The following is a 12,818-nucleotide window of genomic DNA, read 5'->3' as shown; positions in this document are numbered from 1 at the left end:
GCCCGGCCCTCTCGCCGCGGATTGGCCCGGCGGCGCTGAGCGGAGAGTGATGATTGGTGGAGGCGTGTAAGAGGGGGCGGGGCGGCCGCGCCAAGGGGCCTCAGCGATTGGCAGCGGAGAGACCGTTTGTACGCGGGCGGTTTGAGGGACGGAGCGCGAACGTGGCGGCGGCACCGGGTCCGGCGGCTCCGGGTCCGTCCGCTCCGGGTCCGGCGGCTCCGGGTCCGGCGGCTCCGGGTCCGTCCGCTCCGGGTCGGGGCGGCGGAAGAGTCCTCCACGGCGGACCCGCTGCTGCCTCCCCAGGATCGGGCCCCGCCCCGCCCCGCCCCTCGCCGCCGTTCCGCCCGGCGGGAGCAACCGTTGCAGCGTCACGTGAGGCGGCGGCCCCGCCCCTCTCGCCGCGGATTGGCCGGCGGCGCTGAGCGGAGAGCGCCGATTGGTGGAGACGTGCGGGGAGGGGCGGGGCGACCGGCGCGGCCGCTGAGCACGGGCAGTTTGAACGAGGGAGCGGGAAGATGGCGAAGGCGCCGGGCCCGCGCAAAGCGCTCCCGGGCGCGTCGCAGCTGCCGGTGCGGGCGCCCCGGGCCAAGCGCCCCGCGGCCGCGCAGGACGGGGCGGAGCCGCCCGCGCAGGTGGGGAGCGCCCCCGAGCCCCCCCGGCCCGGCCCGGCCCCGCCTCACCCCGCTTTGCTCCCGCAGAAACGGGCCCGGCCCGGCCCGGCCGCCCCCCGGCCGGCGGAGCGAGTCCCGCTGCGAGCCCCGCTGCGAGCGCTCGGCGTGGGCGCGGCGGCCAGGGCAGGTGCGGGGAGCGGCGGGATCGGGGAGGGGGAGACGGGACCGGGGTGGGGGGGGAACGGAACCGGGATGGACCGGGGTGGGGGGGGAGCGGGACCGGGATGGACCGGGGCGGGGGGCAACGGGACCGGGATGGACCGGGGCGGGGGGGGAACGGGACCGGGATGGACCAGGGAGAGGGGGGGGAACGGGACCGGGATGGACCGGGGAGGGGGCGGAACGGGACCGGGATGGACCGGGGAGGGGGGGGAACGGGACCGGGATGGACCGGGGCGGGGGGGGGAACGGGACCGAGATGGACCGGGGTGGGGGAGACGGGACCGGGATGGACCGGGGAGGGGGGGGAACGAGACCGGGATGGACCGGGGTTGGGGGGGGAACGGGACCGGGATGGACCCGGGAGCGGGGGGGAGCGGGACCGGGATGGACCGGGGAGGGGGGGGAACGAGATCGGGATGGACTGGGGAGGGGGGGGGAGCGGGACCGGGATGGACCGGGAAGGTGGGGGGAACGGAACCGGGATGGACCAGGGAGGGGGAACGGGACCGGGATGGACCGGGCCGGGGGGGGAGCGGGACCGGGATGGACCGGGGCTGGGGGGGAACGGGACCGGGATGGACCGGGGAGGGGGGGGGAACGGGATCGGGATGGACCGGGGAGAGGGGGGGAACGGGACGGGATGGACCGGGCCGGGGGGGAGATGGGATCGGGATGGACCGGGGTTGGGTGGGTTGGGGACACGGGCCCCCGGGACCGGCGGGAGGGGCTGGTCCCGGTCCCGGTGCCGGTCCCGGTGCCGGTGCCGTGCTGGAGCCCGGCAGCTCTGGGCCAGCCCCACCTTGTCCCCCCAGTTCCGCCCTCGGTTTCCCGAAAGGCGACGGCAACCGGAGCTGCAGCGCCGGGACGTGAGTGACGGAGACCCCCGGGTGTCCCCCCCCGCTCCCCGTCCCGAGTGTCCCCCGGTGTCCCCAACCCCCCCCTGTCCCCGCAGGCGCTGCCCCCCCCTCCCGCCCCTCCAAACGTCCGCACTGGGACCTGAAGGGGCAGATCGGGGACCTGGAGCGGGACAAGCAGGCCCTGCAGCTCCAGCTGGGGTGAGTGTCCCCCGGAGCCCCCCGGGACAACGCGCGCCGCCCCTGAACGCCGCTTTTTCACCCCAAAAAGGAGGGCGGAGGAGGGACTGGTCGCCTGCCAGGAGGAGCTGGCGAGAGTGAAACAGCAGCACGAGGAGGAGCTGGCGAGGATGAGGAAGGAGCACGAGGAGGAGCTGGCGAGGATGAGGAAGGAGCTGGGGGACAAGGTGGCCCAGGCGGAAGCCAAGATCCTGGACTTGGCCAACGGGCTGGAACAGAAGGACGTGAGTGTGTCCCTGCGATCCCATTGTCGTCCCCCCACATTGTTCCATTGTCGTCCCCCCACATTGTCCCATTGTCGTCCCCCCACATTGTCCCATTGTCATCCCCCCATGCTGTCCCATTGTGTCCCCCCCACGTTGTCCCATTGAGTCTCCCCCCAATGCTGTCCCGTTGTGTCCCCCCCAATGCTGTCCCGTTGTGTCCCCCCCAATGCCGCCCCGTTGTGTCCCCCCCAATGCCGCCCCGTTGTGTCCCCCCCAATGCTGTCCCGTTGTGTCCCCCCCAATGCCGCCCCGTTGTGTCCCCCCCAATGCTATCCCGTTGTCCCCCCCAATGCTATCCCGTTGTCCCCCCCACGCCGTCCCGCTGTCCCCGCAGGCGCAGCTGCAGCAGCATGAGCAGCAGCTGCAGCAGCGCGAGCAGGAGCTGCAGCAGAGCCAGCAGCAGCTGCAGCAGCGCGAGCAGCAGCTGCACGAGCTGGAGATGGAGCGGCGCAGCCTGCACAACGCGCTGCAGGAGCTCAAGGTGAGCGGGGCGGGAGACCCCCCGAAAGTCACAGAGACACCTCGAGATGGGGGGGACGCTCAGGACCATCGACACAACCGCCCCCCGAGGCCTGAACTGCACCCTGATTGTGGTGCTGAACCAACCGCTTCCCAACCCGCCCGGGCGGTGGATCCAGCGGGGACGGGGTCCAGCTGCGCCCCCTGCCCAGAACACCCCCCGGGCCTCATTCAGCCCCCAGGACGGTGCGTTAACGCGGCTCCCCCCATTTCCAGGGCAACATCCGCGTGTTCTGCCGCGTGCGGCCGCTGCTGCCCGAGGAGGCGGCGCGGGGGGCGGCCCCGGCGCTGCTGCGCTTCCCCCCCGGCGCCCCGCGGACGCTGCTGCTCTGCCGGCCCGAGGAGGTGCGGGGGGGGCGGGGAAACGGGGGGAGGGGCGCAGGAGGTTTCGGGGTGTCCTAACTGCGCCCCCGCAGTCCCGCGTGGGCCGCGACGGCGCCGGCTGCGCGCGCCACGAGTTCTCCTTCGACCGCGTGTTCCCGCCGGGCGCCACGCAGCAGGACGTGTTCGCCGAGGTGGCGGCGCTGGTGCAGGTGAGCCCGCGGGCGCCCCCCCGGGGAGCTCCCCCCCCCCATTTTGGGGGGGTTCGGGGAGGTTTCGGCAATGTCCCCCCCGCAGTCGGCGCTGGACGGATACCACGTCTGCATCTTCGCCTACGGGCAGACGGGCAGCGGCAAGACCCACACGCTGGAGGGGCCGGACCCCCGCGACCCCCACGCGGCCGGGCTGGCCCCCCGCGCCGTGGGGCGGCTCTTCCAGCGCGCGCAGCGCCTGGCGCAGGACGGCTGGCAGGTGCGTTGGTGCGTCGCCGCGTCGCCGCCTTTTGGGGCGCCCCGGGGTGGGTTTTGGGGTCCCGGTGTGACCGCAGGATCGCTCCCCCCCCCAGTTCGAGTTCAGCGCCAGCTACCTGGAGATCTACAACGAGTCGCTGCGGGACCTGCTGGCCGCGCCGGGGGAGCCGCCGGCCGAGCTGGAGATCCGGCGCGTCAGCGCGGCCAGCGCGGAGCTGCACGTGCCCAACCTGCGCCGCGTCCCCGTCTCCTGCCACGAGGAGGTGCGCCCGAGACCCCCAAACCGCGCCCGAGACCCCCAAACCGCGCCCGAGACCCCGAACACGGGGGACACCCCTGCCCCCTAAATGGCTCCCGAGACCCCGACCACAGGGGATACCCGAGCCCTCCAAATGGCTCCCAAGCCCCCCAAACGGCTCCCGAGCCCCCTGATCACGGGGGACACCCCTGCCCCCCAAACGGCTCCTGAACCCCCCAAACGGCTCCTGAGCCCCCCAACCCACTGGGGACACCCCTGCCCCACAAACAGCTCCCGAGACCCCAACCACGGGGACGCCCCTGCCCCCCAAACTGCTCCCGAGACCCCGACCACGGGGGGATGCCCCTGCCCTCCAACTGCTCCTGACCCCCCAAACGGCTCCCAAGACCCCGACCACAGGGGATACCCGAGCCCCCCAAATGGCTCCCGAGCCCCCCGACCACTGCGGGATAGCCCTGCCCCACAAACGGCTCCCGAGCCCCCTGACCACTGGGGGACACCCCTGCCCCCCAAACGGCTCCTGCGCCCCCCACAATGGCTCAGAGTCCCCAGAAAGGCTCCTGACCCCCCAAAGTATCCCGTGCCCCCAAAAAGACTCCCCGTGCCCCCCAAAGGGGACTCGTGTCCCCAAAATGGGTCCTGTGTCCCCAAATGATCCCATGCTCACCCAAAAGGCTCCTGCCCCCCTAAAGTGTCCCATGTCCCCTCAAAGGCTCCTGCCCCCTAAAGTGTCCCATGTCCCCCCGAAAGGGGACTCATGTCCCCCCAGGAGGCCCCTGCCCCGCCAAGGGCCCCCCGTCCCCCTGTCACGGGTGTCTGTCTGTCCGTCCGCCGCAGGTGCTGCAGCTGCTGCAGCGGGCGGGCGCCCCAGCGCAGCGTGGCCAGGACGGGCAGCAACGAGCGCTCGTCGCGCAGCCACGGCGTGTTCCAGCTGCACATCCAGGGCTGCAACCCGCGCCGGGACCTGCGCTGCGCCTGTGAGGATGCGGGGGCGAGCAGCGTTTGGGGGGGTGGGAGCAGCCGGGACTCGAACCGTGGGCGGGGACTCGAACCGCAGGCGGGGCTCGAACCCGTGACGGGACTCGAACCGCGGGCAGGACTCGAACCCCAGACGGGACTCGAACCCCTTGATGGGACTCGAACCCCTTGATGGGACTCGAACCGCGGGCGGGACTCGAACCCCTTGACGGGACTCGAACACCCGGCGGGACTCGAACACCCGGCGGGACTCGAACACCCGGCGGGACTCGAACCCCTTGACGGGACTCGAACCGCGGCGGGACTCGAACCGCGGGCGGGACTCGAACCCCTGACGGGACTCGAACCCCTTGACGGGACTCGAACCGCGGGCGGGACTCGAACCCCTTGACGGGACTCGAACCCCTGATGGACTCGAACCGCGGGCGGGACTCGAACCCCTGACGGGACTCGAACCGCCAGTGGGACTCGAACCGCTGCCTGACCTGTGCTGCAGTTGTGGGGAGACACGGAGCGGCTTGTGGGGTGGGGGGGAGGTAGATTTGGGGGCACGAGGGGCTCTGGGGGGTGCAGAGGACATTGGGGGGGGCACGAGGGGCTTTAGGGGGTGCGGAGAATGCTGGGGGGGGCACAAGGGGCTTTGGAGGGGGCAGAGGACATTGTGGGGGGCACGAGGGGCTTTAGGGGGGTGCGGAGAATGATGGGGGGGCATGAGGGGTTTTGAGGGGTGCAGAGGACATTGGGGGCGGCACGAGGGGCTTTGAGGGTACAGAGGAGATTGGGGGGGCACGAGGGGCTTTGGGGGGTGCAGAGGAGATTGGGGGGGGCACGAGGGCATTTGGGGGGCACGTGGACCGTTTTGAACCCCGGGGTGCCCTGAACCCAGGGTACATGGGACCCTGTTGGAGGGTCACGTGATGCTTTTGGGGGGGGGAGGGTCCACAGGTCTTTAGGGGGTTTGTGCGGGTTTGGGGGGACATGGGACCATTTTTGGGGTCCCATTTCCCATCTCAGACCCCAACTTCTAGGGCTACGCTTCCAGGGTCCCCTTTTCCCGGGTCCCCCTTTCCCGGGTCCCCCTTCCGGGGTCCCCCTTTTTCCGGGGTCCCCCTTTTTCTGGATCCCCTTTTCCCGGGTCCCCTTTTTGGGGTCCCCCTTTTTGGGGTCCCCCTTTTCCCATCTCAACTCCCTTCTGCTCCGCCCTTCCGGGGGGTTCCCCCCACTTGTGGGAGGTTCCCCCCTCCTTTTGGGGTCCCCCCTCCTTTCGGGGTGACCCCCTGTTTCGGGGTGACCCCTCCTCCTTTCGGGGTGACCCCCCCTGTTTCAGGGTGACCCCCCTGTTTCGGGGTGCCCCCCCGGCTGTCGGGGTGACCCCCCCTGTTTCGGGGTGTCCCCCCAGCGGTGCTGAGCCTGGTGGACCTGGCGGGGATGCGAACGGCTGGAGAAAGTGGGGGTGCCGGGGGGGGGGCGGCTGCGCGAGACCCAGGCCATCAACTCCAGCCTGGCCGCGCTCAGCCTCGTCATCCTCGCCCTCTCCAGGAAGGTACGGGGGGGTCCCCGAAACCTGGGGGGGGTCCCGAAACCTGGGGGGGGTCTTGAAACCTGGGGGGGGTCCTTAGTGTTGGGGGGGTCCTTAGGTTTGGGGATCCCCCCCAAAATAACCTGTCCCCCCCCCCAAATTAACGCCCCCCGCCCCCAGGAGCCGCACGTCCCGTATCGCAACAGCAAGTTGACGTATCTGCTGCAGAACTCGCTGGGGGGGTCGGCGAAAATGTGAGGTTTGGGGGGGAGGGGGGGGTGTTGGGGGTGGGGGGGGAGTTTTGGGGACCGACCCCCCCCCCCCCCCGAACCCCAAATTGGTCCCGTAAGGTTGATGATCGTCAACATCTCCCCCTCGAGGAGAATTTCGGGGAGTCGCTCAGTTCGCTGCGTTTCGCCAGCAAGGTGGGGGGGGGGATGGGGGGGGTCGGGGGGGTTTAGGGGGGTCTGGGGGGGTGGGTGTGTCCGGTGGGGGGGGTTGGGGGTGTGGGGGGGGGTTGGGGGTGTCTAGGGGGGGGTTTAGGGGGGTTTGGTGTGTCCGGTGGGGGGGGTTGGGGTGTCGGGGGGGGGGGGTTGGGGGGGGTCTGGGGGGGGGGGTTGGAGGTGGTGGGGAGGGGTTTGGGGGTATCTGGGGAGGTTTAGGGGGTTTGGTGTGTCCGGTGGGGGGGGTTGGGGTATGGGGGGCTCAGGGGTGGGTTTTGGGGGACAATTGTGGAGGTTTATGGGGGGTACGATGGTTGGGGGGGTTCGGGGTTGGGGGGGGGGGGGGGTGGTTTAGGGTGTCCAAAGCTCCGCCCCCCCTCTCCGCCCCCGCCCAGGTGAACGAGTGCGTGATTGGCACAGCCCGCGCCAATTGGAAGTAGCCGCCGCGCCTGGCCCCCGCCCCCTCCGGCTCCCTCCCTTTTTGTCCATTTAAACCGTATTTTCTAATAAACCTGACGCGATTGGCTGACGGCGGTCACGTGCCCCCGGTCCAATGGCGGTGCTCGCGGGGAGCGGCGGGCCCGCCGCGCGCTGTACGGAAGATGGCGGCGCCCTCGCGGGGCCGCGTCCGGTCGCGCGGCGCCGCTGGGCACGCGCAGGTGGGCGGTGGTTACTTTCCGTTGCGGTTTTTAACGCTTTTCCCACCAAACCGCCGGGCTCAGCCCCGCCGCCGTTGTTTGAATCACCGCGCGGCTAATTAGCGTTCATTACTGTTAATTACTCCCGCCGAGCCCCGGGGTTGGGGCGATCGGGGCGGCGGGTCCGCCTGCCCGCCTGGGGGCGCGCTGCGCATGCGTGAGATCCTCAAGGCCCCTCCCAGCCACCGTAGCGCCGCCTCCCCGGCGCATGCGCATCGCGGTTTCGCCCGCCCGGTCGCCGCTCGCACCTCCCGGCGCTGGAGAAGCGGCAGCGGGTCCGGCCGCGGCCTCACCCCCCCCCGTCCCGCTTCACCGTCCGCCCCCCGGGATGAGCGCGGGGAGCGGGGACGTTCTGTGGCCGCAAAATGGCGGCGCCGGGGCGGGGGGGGGAGAGGTGAGGTGGGGGGGGGGAGCCCCCGCCACCGGCCGCGCTCGCTCTCGCCGTGCGCCAACATGGCGGCGCTGCCCCGGATGTGAAGCGGCGCGTTGATTGGCTGCTCGGTCTTTCACCCCCACCCCCCCACCCCACCCGCCTTGTACGGTATCATGGCGGCGCCCGCTCCCCCGCCCCACCGGCGGCCACTTCCGGTCCTGCGCAGTGGGCGGCGGGGCCGGTCAGCGGCGGCGGCGCGAGGAGCGAGCGGAGGCGGGTGAGGAGCCGGGGGGGGCGGGGCCGGGGGCGGATTTGGGGGCTCGGGGGGGGCGGGGGGGGGCGGGGGGGCAGAGTTTGGGGTGCGGAGCCCCGGGGGGCGGGGGCCGGGGGGGCGAGGGGGTGGGAGCTCAGGGTGAGTGTGGGGGCGGGGGGGCTGGAGTTCCCCATTTTGGGGTGCGGGGGGGGTTGGAGTTCACAGCGGATATCGGGGTGCGGGGGGGTTGCGGTTCCCGGTTTGGGGGGCGGGTGGTTCTTGGGGTGCTGACCCCCCCGTCTCTGTCCCTCAGGAGCCCCCGCGAGGCGCTTTGGGGGTGTCGTCCCCCCCCCCCCCCCCGTGATGTCCCCGCGCCCCTGAACCCCCAAACCGGCCATGGCCGCCCCGCCCCCCCCCGGCGGCATCATCGTTCTGGATGAGGAGGAGGAGGGGGACTCCCCCCCCCCCGCCCCCCCCGGCGGCCCCGCCCCCCCCCCGAGGAGCCCCCCGGCCCCTCCGCGCCCCCCCCCGGCAGCCCCGGGCCCCCCCCAAAGTGTGGAGGCGGGGGGGGGCGGCTACAGGGAGGAGAACGAGCGGCTGTTCCAGGAGGTGAGGGGGGCGCTGGGGGGGGCACTGCGGGGGGGGCACGGGGGGGCACTGCGGGGTCACCGGGGGGGTCACGGAGGGGGTCACTGGGGGGGGGGTCATGGGGGGGCACTGTGGGGTTCACTGAGGGGGGCACTGGGGTCATTGGGGGGGGCACTGCGGGGGGTCACGGGGGGCACTGCGGGGTCACCGGAGGGGGCACTGAGGTCATTGGGGGGGGCACTGTGGGTCACTGGGGGGGGCACTGGGGTCATTAGGGGGGACACTGCGGGGTCACTGGGGGGGGGCACTGGGGGGGGGTATCACTGGGGGGGCACTGTGGGGGGTCCCCCCTCCCCCAGGGTGGTGACCCCCCCTCTCTGGGTCCCCAAAATGGGTCGTTGTTCTCCTGGGGGGGGTGACAAGGACACCCCGGGGACGTTTCTGTGCCTGCGGTGGCACCTCCGGGTCCCCCAGTGTCCCCCACAGTCCCAGTGTCCCCCACAGTCCCAGTGCCCCCTCAGTGTCCCCCCAGTGCCCCCCAGTGACCCCACAGTCCCAGTGTCCCCCCAGTGTCCCCCTAGTGTCCCCCCACAGTCCCTGTGTCTCTCTAGTGTCCCCCCAGTGTCCCCCCAGTGTCCCCCCAGTGTCCCCCCAGTGTCACCCCACAGTCCAGTGTCCCCCCAGTGTCCCCCCAGTGTCCCCCAGTGTCCCCCCACAGTCCCAATGTCCCCCCAGTGTCCCCCCACAGTCCCAGTGTCACCCCAGTGTCCCTCCAGTGTCCCTCCAGTGTCCCCCCAGTGTCACCCCAGTGTCCCCCCAGTGTCCCTCCAGTGTCCCCCTAGTGTCACCCCAGTGTCCCCCCGCAGTCCCAGTGTCCCCCAGTGCCCCCTCAGTGTCTCCCCAGTGTCCCCCAGTGTCCTCCAGTGTCACTCCTGATGTCCCCCCAATGTCCCCATGCCCCGATGTCCCCTGCTGTCCCCGCTGTCCCCATGTCCCCTAATGTCCCCTGTCCCGCAGTTCCTGGAGCTGTGCGCGGGCCTGACGGAGGAGCCCCCCGATATCCCATGTCCTGCTGTCCCCTAATGTCCCTGATGTCCCCATGTCCCTGTGTCCCCTGATGTCCCCTAATGTCCCTATATCCCGGCAGTTCCTGGAGCTGTGCACGGGCCTGACGGAGGAGCCCCCCGATATCCCCATGTCCTAATGTCCCTGTGTCCCCTAATGTCCCCATGTCCCCTGATGTCCCCATGTCCCCGCAGTTCCTGGAGCTGTGCGCGGGCCTGACGGAGGAGCACCCCGATATCCCCATGTCCCCTAACGTCCCCTATATCCCGGCAGTTCCTGGAGCTGTGCCACGGGCCTGACGGAGGAGCCCCCCGATATTCCCCATGTCCCCTAACGTCCCCTATATCCCGGCAGTTCCTGGAGCTGTGCACGGGCCTGACGGAGGAGCCCCCCGATATCCCCATGTCCCCTAACGTCCCCTATATCCCGGCAGTTCCTGGAGCTGTGCGCGGGCCTGACGGAGGAGCACCCCGAGGTGGTGCGTTCCTGGCGGGGCGGCACCAGAAGGCGTCGCCGCCGTTCCTGGCGTCGGCCGAGCTGCGCAACGTGCTGAGCCGCTGCCTGTCCCGCGTGCGCGCGCGCCGCGCCAAGGTCTACGTCTACATCAACGAGCTGTGCACCGTGCTCAAGGCGCACACGCTGCGCCGCAAGCTCCCGCTGCTCCCCGCGCCCCCCGAGCGCCCCCCGGCCGCCCCGCGCCCGCCCCCGGCGCCGCCCGACCCCCCCGGCCCCTCCGCGGCCCCCCGCGCCCCCCCGGCGGCTCCAAGCGCCAGATCCGCTACCTGGAGAACCTGCTGCGCGTCTACACGGGCGAGATCCGGCGGCTGCAGGAGCGCGAGCTGGACCTGGCGGAGCTGGACAGCGCCGACTCCACGTACCTGCAGGAGAGCCGGCTCAAGCGCCGCATGATGCGCATCTTCGAGCGGCTGTGCCAGCTCAAGCGCTGCAGCAGCCTGACCGGCCGCGTCATCGAGCAGCGCATCCACTACCGCGGCACCCGCTACCCCGAGGTGAACCGGCGCATCGAGCGCTTCATCAACCGCCCCGACGCCTTCCCCGACTACGGCGACATCCTCAAGGTGATCCAGAAGGCGATGCGCGCGGCACGGGCTGGGGCTGGCGCCGCGGCAGATGGAGAACATGGCGCAGGACGCCTTCCGCGAGGTGGGAAACCGCCTGCAGGAGCGGCGCCACCTCGACCTGGTCTACAACTTCGGCAGCCACCTCACCGACCAGTACCGGCCCGGTGAGGGGCGGCGCTCGCGGAGGGGGGGGCGGAGCCCGCGGGGTGGGGGCGGGGCTCGCGGAATGAGGCGGGGGCTCGCCGGGTGAGGGCGGGGCTCGTGGAGGGGGGCGGGGCCCGCGGGGTGGGGGCGGGGGCTCGCGGAATGAGGCGGGGCTCGCCGGGTGAGGGCGGGGCTCGTGGAGGGGGGCGGGGCCGCGGGGTGGGGGCGGGGCTCGCGGAATGAGGCGGGGCTCGCCGGGTGAGGGCGGGGCTCGTGGAGGGGGGCGGAGCCCGCAGGGTGGGGGCGGGGGCTCGCGGAATGAGGCGGGGGCTCGCCGGTGAGGGCGGGGGCTCGTGGAGGGGGACGGAGCCCGCGGGGTGGGGGCGGGGCTCGTGGAGGGGGGCGGAGCCCGCGAAGGTGGTGATGGAGCCCATGGTGGGGCGATGGAGCCCATGGGGTGGTGATCAAGCCTGTGGGGTGTGGCGATGGAGCCCATGGGGTGGTGATGGAGCCCGTGGGATGGGGGTGGAGCCCATACTGGGGCGATGGAGCCCCTGGGGTGGCGATGGAGCCCATGGTGGGGTGATGGAGCCCGTGGGGTGGCAATGGAGCCCATGGTGGGGGCGGTGGAGCCCATGGTGGGGCGATGGAGCCCATGGTGGGGTGATGGAGCCCCTGGGGTGGTGATGAAGCCCATGGTGGGGTGATGGAGCCCATGGTGGGGCGATGGAGCCCATGGGGCGATGGAGCCCGTGGGGTGATGGAGCCCGTGGGGTGATGGAGCCCGTGCTGGGGCTCACGGGAAGCTGGTGGGACTGGTGGCTCCACTGGAGCTCCGTTCCGTCTTGGGGGGGTTGGTGACGCTGTTTCCCCATGTCCCCATGTCCCCCATGTCCCTCATATCCCCCATGTCCCCCATATCCCCCATGTCCCCATATCCCCATGTCCCCCCTGTCCCCCGTGTCCCCCATGTCCCCCGTGTCCCCATATCCCCCCATGTCCCCATATCCCCCATATCCCCCCATATCCCCCCCATATCGCCCCATATCCCCCCATGTCCCCTCGTGTCCTCCCCATGTTCCCCATGTCCCTGTGTCCCCACATCCCCTATGTCCCCCATATCCCCCCATGTCTCCATGTCCCCCATGTCCCCATGTCCCCCCATGTCCCCATATCTCCCATATCCCCATGTCCCCATGTCCCCCATATCCGCCACATCCTCCCATGTCCCACACATCCCCCCATGTCCCCCATATCCCCCATATCCCCCATGCCTCCCATGTCCCCACATCCCCCTGCGTCCCCTGTGTCCCCCATGTCCCCTCCCCTGTCTCCCCAGTCCCCATGTCCCCTCATGTCCCCCTGTCCCCCCCTGTCTCCCATATCCCCCATTCCCCCATATCCCCCGATGTCCCCCATGTCCCCCCATCCCCCTGTCCCCCCCATGTCCCCCTGCCCCCCCGTGTCCCGTGACGCGCAGGGACCGACCCCGCGCTGGCCGACCCCGCGCTGGCCAAGCGGCTGCGGCGGAACCGCTGGGTGGCGCTGACGCGGCTGGACGGCGTCATCGCGCACTTCGCGCAGCTGCAGGACGAGAGCGAGGAGGAGGAGCGCGGGCGGCGCCGGGGGGCGCGGCACCGGGGCCCCCCCACCGCCACGGTGAGCGCCGCGGGGGCAGGGGGCGGGGTGGGGCCAAGGCCACGCCTGGGGCCAGCTCAAGGTCACGGCCAGGTCAAGGTCACGGCCCAAGGCCACGCCTGGGGCCAGGTCAAGGTCACAGTCCAGGTCAAGGTCAAGGCCCAAGGCCACGCCTGAGTTCAGGTCAAGGTCCACGGCCCAAGGCCAGGCCTGAGTTTCAGGTCAAGGTCACAGCCAGGTCAAGGTCACGACCCAAGGCCATGCCTGGGGCCAGG

General features: G+C 71.6%; 2 protein-coding genes across 2 annotated transcripts in view; both read left to right on the top strand.

Moving 5' to 3' along the window:
• Positions 1-515: 515 nt before the first annotated feature.
• On the top strand, positions 516-7,142 carry KIFC1 (kinesin family member C1; the record flags this gene model as incomplete). Its single annotated transcript, XM_080364466.1, is given in 16 exon segments — positions 516-798; positions 1,786-1,888; positions 1,959-2,151; positions 2,528-2,674; positions 2,929-3,057; positions 3,129-3,245; positions 3,331-3,504; positions 3,599-3,766; positions 4,600-4,629; positions 4,631-4,739; positions 6,140-6,165; positions 6,167-6,283; positions 6,440-6,513; positions 6,610-6,626; positions 6,629-6,684; positions 7,098-7,142. Coding segments are annotated over 16 exon segments (1,788 nt in total).
• A 2,719-nt stretch (positions 7,143-9,861) lies between these two features.
• DAXX (death domain associated protein) overlaps positions 9,862-12,818 on the top strand; it is a gene marked incomplete at its 5' end in the record, with an annotated part of 9,285 nt that continues 6,328 nt past the window's right edge. The window contains 6 exon segments of the mRNA XM_080364465.1: positions 9,862-9,963; positions 10,113-10,158; positions 10,161-10,582; positions 10,615-10,758; positions 10,811-10,925; positions 12,386-12,564. Coding sequence (XP_080220591.1) covers positions 9,862-9,963; positions 10,113-10,158; positions 10,161-10,582; positions 10,615-10,758; positions 10,811-10,925; positions 12,386-12,564 — 1,008 coding nt within the window.

Source organism: Nesoenas mayeri (genome assembly GCF_963082525.1).
Source record: "Nesoenas mayeri genome assembly, contig: SCAFFOLD_101, whole genome shotgun sequence".
NCBI classification, from domain to species: domain Eukaryota; kingdom Metazoa; phylum Chordata; class Aves; order Columbiformes; family Columbidae; genus Nesoenas; species Nesoenas mayeri.
This window is presented reverse-complemented; position numbering and strand designations above follow the sequence as displayed.